At 38.8% G+C, this 5,830-nt stretch overlaps 1 protein-coding gene across 1 annotated transcript in view; it reads right to left on the bottom strand.

Moving 5' to 3' along the window:
* The window catches only part of bckdhb (branched chain keto acid dehydrogenase E1 subunit beta), a 76,673-nt gene that overhangs the window by 11,241 nt on the left and 59,602 nt on the right, over nt 1–5,830 (bottom strand). Inside the window, exon 9 of the mRNA XM_016242778.1 lies at nt 2,583–2,669. Coding sequence (XP_016098264.1) covers nt 2,583–2,669 — 87 coding nt within the window. The remainder of the gene's footprint in view (nt 1–2,582; nt 2,670–5,830) is intronic.

Genomic DNA, 5,830 nt, shown 5'->3' with positions numbered 1-5,830 from the left:
TGTTCATTGTTTGTTCATGTTAGTTAATACATTAACTAGCATTAACTAATGGAACCTTATTGTAAAGTGTTACCAAAAAAAACAAAGTAAAAATATACAAATAAATCCTGAAAATTAATAAATACATGAGTAAATGCGATGAGATGTGAGGATATGGGAAGAAAAACAAGTGTAGTTCAGTGTAATAACTCAGTACTGTAAAGCTGCAAAGCTGGACCAAATTTATGGGTTCATGTACCTCTCTTGTGGATCCAAATGTTTCCATATTCACAATGTAATGTTTTGTTGCTAAACTATTATTTATTATGCAAGCCCGTACTTCACTCCTGTACCAATATCCATGTAAAATGAAACCTTCCTTAATTGCATTATATGGTATGTTTACGAGAAGAAAAAAAAAAAAAGACTTGGATTCTGGAACATACTGTAATTGTTGACAGCATTTAAATCTTTGGCTGAACTAACCTTTTAAATACAACAGAACACAGTTCTTGTTTTTCAGAATTTGTCTTGACTTACAGTGCATTCAGGCTATACATTTTTTACCAGAATGTGTGTTCCCTGGGAATCAAACCTACGACCTTTTGCGCTGCTAACGCAATGCTCTACCACTGAGCCAGGTTGTATAGGCTATATGTTTGATTATTAGCTAATTTCATTTATTTAATATTAAATATTATATAATAAACATTACAATTAAATAGTTACAGTAGTTTTTGCTATGGTACTGAGATTGGAGCTAATGGTGAAATCTTACTGATATTGGTAACAACAACTGAAATGTTGGTATCGTGACAACAGTAGACTGCAGTAATGGCATGTGCGTTATATATTGGGCCCTGGGTGTTTAGGTGAAGGGCAGATACGTTAGCCGCCGTTATCGCAGACGTCAGTAGCTTGACCACAGCTCAGGCTAAAAGCCTTTTTTAGCATCTTTTCTGCTCAATGTCATTATCTGTGCACATCCGGCTGACTCACCAGCGCCCAGTGTGTCCACCCCTGCTCACAGGTGCTTTAACAAACTCTGACGTCAATGGAAATGTGTTTAAAGGCCGGCCTTTCGCACCGCAGGAACCTTTTCATAGTACCAGAACTAGTTGTGGAACTACCCCCTTTTTGGCATTTTCGCACCGCCGGAACTGGGTGCGATTTTAGTACTGGACTGCCTTTTTCGAGAACCAAATGAGCTCCTACTCCGGAGCAGGATCTAACCAGCACAACTGGTACTAATCATGATGTAAGTAGACATTGATTGGCCAAACGCGTATGAAAACGCCCTCACCCGCCATGATTTAAAACACCGTGTAAACATTGTGTCAACTTATTTCGCAAGTATGGAGAACAGCGATAGATGGATGGACGCTGAAGTGCAGGCACTTGTAGCAAATGTAGCACTGCCAGTTGTTGTTGGAGATTCTTAGTCCTCCTTTCTGTTCTTTTAATCGCTTTACGTATACGTCGCCTTTCCATGTCCATTATTGTGAAACCCGCGAGACACAACAAAAACACAGCTCCGATCACAGCGTCCTCCATCCTCCTGTTGTTAATGTTGTTCTTCTTTGTTTTCGTTGTTGAACGCCGTGCACAAATGACGTCACTGACGACCGGTTCCTAGTACACACTGTCGGTGCGAATGCAACCCTTTAAATGGTACCGGGAAATAGTTCGCGCAAAATCGTCCCAGTACTTTAGTACTGTCCATTTAGTTCTGGAACTAAAGCGGTGCGAAAGGCCCTCATGCATGGACCAATCTCTTGAGAAAATTTCCACCATCAGCACGAGCTCGCCGAGGCCCGAGACGCTCATGAATCTGAACACGACCGTTCAAAAGCTTGAGGTCAGCACGTACTTGAACTCAGCAAGGATGCATTAAATTGATCAAAAGTGAGAATAAAGACATCTATCTATAATAGATTTCTATTTTAAATGAATGCTGTTCTTTTCGACTTTCAGTTCAAAGAATCCTTAAAAATAAACGTTTACGGAAAACTATAACGGTGTTCAGCATTGATAATATTAAGAAATGCTTCTTGAAACACTCAATTTGAATCCAAAAAATAAAACAGATTGCCCCTTGACTAACTACTAGTTGGTCAGACTAGTTCTTAAGAAAGTCTGCTTCTGAATTTCAAGGATTCAAAGAAAGGACTTGCGTTGTTGTGAAGACCGGTCTTTTCCCTGGAAAAAACTAACTGGACAAGAGGACACAAAACACATCTTTTTAGTGGGCCACTACATTATAAGCAGTGGGCAATGGACACTAAAAATACAACATTCCTCATTTGATTCATCCTTGATATCAAGAGCACATCCAGAGATTTTCATATGCCTGTGCTAGTGTTCATTAGTACTGAGTTTTGAAGGCTGATGACGTAGTATAAAAACACACAGATTCCTTAAGAACGCATAGCATAGAGTTTTAATGTAGAGGCTAAGTTTATGCAACTAGCCACAGGTCTACCAATAAAATGCACAATTTTTATTCTTAAAGACCAATGATTATTTAGTTATACTGTCAAAAAGCAGAAAATGCTGTATGCTCCTGCTCAATCTGTAAAGCATGACATCCACAAGAGCCTCACCTGAACCGTAGAGCTGATCTCAGCTGCGAATCCTCCAGTCACCGGAGCCTCGTGACTAATGAGCAGCCGACCCGTCTTCACCACCGACTGGAAAAGAGAGAACATCAGCTGTTAGGAAGTCTATTTTAATCATAGACGTAGAGACATGTAAACATGCACAAGCCTCAATATTTTATCTTTACTAGGCACTATTATAATTCTGGCTCTGAATTCCAGCCCCTGAAACCAAAAACTAAATATGAAATCAAAATTTAGCATTTTTACACCCCTAAATCTTTCACATTTCATACCAAACAGGCTGAATTGGGCTGGATTGCAGCACACAGATTCGTGAAACATCGGTTTCTTACAGTTTAAGCAATTGTAGTTTGATTCGGTCTGAGGATGTTTCTAAACCCAATCAACCAAAGGTGAGGTCTTTAGAGAGTCAAAACATGACATTCAAGCAAAGAACACAAAAACCTTCCCGTTTAAAAAAATCTGGAAATGTTGCAAGTCTGATTAGCTACGTTTACATACACCAAAATAATCCGCTGACAATCACATTAATAGCTCAATCGGATTGAAAATCCTTAATCTAAACACCTCAAATATTCCAATTGAGCTTCATCTGAATGAAATTTAAACTGTTTAGAAAGTGATGATGTAGACCTAAAATAATTGGATCAAAAGGAAAAAACTAAGCATGCAAATGCCTGAATCTTCAGTCAGATTCAAAGATACCTTCTTACCAACATGCGTATGTCTATTGACATAATATGAACTTGCCATTGAATGAGACATGCAAAAATGCATGTAAAAACAAACGTGAATCGATTTTTTTAGGGTTCATACAAACTGAACATTTTCTGAAATCGGACTGAATTAATTGAATCTGATGATGAAAAATGAAGGTGCTTACAAGGTTGTTAACAGCGATGCCACAGAAGAACCATTTTTGGTTCCACAAAGATCCATTCAGTCAAAGGTTCTTTAAAGAACCATCTCTTTCTTACCTTTTTATAATCTGAAGAACCTTCTTTCGCCACAAAGAAGCTTTTGTAAAACTGAAAGGTTCTTCAGATGTTAAAGGTTCTTTATGGAACCATTTATACAAAAAAGGTTCTTCTATGGCATCGTGAAGCACCTATTGTCCTCATGAGCACTGCAGCTCATGTATTTGAACATATGGCCACATGCATTTATTAATTAGTGCAGACTGAAAACACCATTTGCTGCTGATTATGAATTTTGTTTGAAGTTCATACTTCACTGTCAATGGTCATTATGACTTAAGTTAAACAATCGTTCTGTTAGCCTGATCAAAATAAACAGCAGGTTGCAGCTGCAGAGCACTGACCAAACATCAGATTCTATGAGATATGAAACTGACAGATCTTGCTGCAAAGTCCACTCTTCAAAGGAGAAAAACAGGTGCAAAACAGCTCATTATAATAGGACTCATCCCATGCGCTTGTGATGAGGCATTTCCTGCAGAAAGATCAGGGTTTGTTCTGTAATCTGAATTAATTCTATAAAAGCCTCAAATTTTATTGAGATAAAAGGACTTAAATGTTTGCCATTTCATGGTTGTGCATCTGCTGAGAAGAGTGTGATGAGGTCTGGATCTTGAGCTGGAAGATTAGCATGTTTCTCCACAAAGACCCAGAAGAAACTACACCTGCAACATCCACTGACTTCAATGTGTGAGCCATGTGTGCTGACTGTTGTAATTAAAATGTTCATTCCAGGCATCATTGGTACACGTTTGACTGATCTGTCGAGTACTCAAGTAAACAAACAGGCTGCACACAATAAGAACGGACTATTTGACAGAATATCTTTAAAAGATGAGATGCCATGAACCTCATAAACTCTAGCTCTGAAGTGCTCATTGAAAAAGCAACAAGTTGCAAACAAAATGCTTTTCCAACCGGACGATTAACTTTGTAGGATTACTCCCAAAAGTGGATTACATGTGGCAAGGAGCCAGTATACTTGACCGGACCAGTTGATTTCCCAGATCTTGCTGTTTTAAACACTTTAATCTCAGAGAACAGTACAGAATAATAAGTTGAGGCAGTTCATGACCCCTTTAAAGGGGACTGAGGCATCATTATCCTACGTACAAGGTTTCTTGTATCTTCTTCGATAAATGTCTCTATTTTTCATATTACACGGCTGGATACTGTCCCGACAGACCTCGCAGGTAGAGGCACATATTACCAGTGAGCCTGGGTACAAAAGAGACGTTGCTCCCCAGGCCATGATCCAAGACGGAGCAAGACACAGACAAGTACAAGCTACTTTGGTCTTCACAAACGCGCTTAAAATGTCAAAATGTCCGTATTGGCGAGTTTTCACGTAAATGCAGTTAGTTTCATCTTGTAAACATAAACAGTTGGGAAAGTAATCAAATGTTTGTCATTTTATTAGATCAGTGCATGTGGTCTTAAAGCGACAGCAGCCAATAAACCTGCTGTTAATCAAACAACAAAAGAAACAAACCTTAGCCAGTAACTTTAATAAAAATCAATGTATATTTAAGTAATACAGTGAAGACTATGCAGTGTTTCATTTTTATGTTCCATTTCTGTACAATAGTCTATTATGTTTAGTAGGCTAAATTGTTTACGTCGTTTGTATATTTTTTCTATTGGATTTGTCCTATTTTCTTCTTTTTTTAAAAATTGTATTACTGACTGTCATTTGTTGACAGTGAAACTGCTCTGGAAGGGTCAAGGGTCACTTTGAGGTTTTTATAAACACTCTGATAGGGGCCTCCTGGTTTTTCAGGGCCCTCTGAAGTCTAGGACCGGCACTGCCAGTCTAACATTGGGTTGGTGTAGTTGAGTGGGTAAATATTAGGGATGCACCGATACTGCGCTCCTGTACACGTACTTGTACTCGTTAAAATGCCCTGATACCACACAGCATGTGATAAGCGCCATATTCAAACAAAGAAACACCAACAACAGAACAACAGACAGCAGAAAGGAGTTAAGGATGTCTACTACGAAGTATATGAATGCAATGAATACAATGTTAAACATCCAGTATTAACACCTGTATAGCTGATGTGCACGAGCTGATAAACAAAGCACGCTGAGTGGATTGAGCGCGCAGCAGCGCAGATGTGCGAGCTTGTCGAGTGAATATATCTTTCTCACAGACATCACTGGAAAGTTTGTAGTTCGGTCGGATATGTCAAAAACAAGTAAGTAAAACAATGCACAAGTTACTTAATGGTAGGGAGAGAGAGAGAGCGA

Source organism: Sinocyclocheilus grahami, unplaced genomic scaffold (genome assembly GCF_001515645.1).
Source record: "Sinocyclocheilus grahami isolate Dianchi unplaced genomic scaffold, SAMN03320097.WGS_v1.1 scaffold672.1, whole genome shotgun sequence".
Lineage (NCBI taxonomy): Eukaryota > Metazoa > Chordata > Actinopteri > Cypriniformes > Cyprinidae > Sinocyclocheilus > Sinocyclocheilus grahami.
The sequence above is the reverse complement of the archived record's forward strand: the minus strand, read 5'-3'. Positions and strand labels throughout refer to the sequence as shown.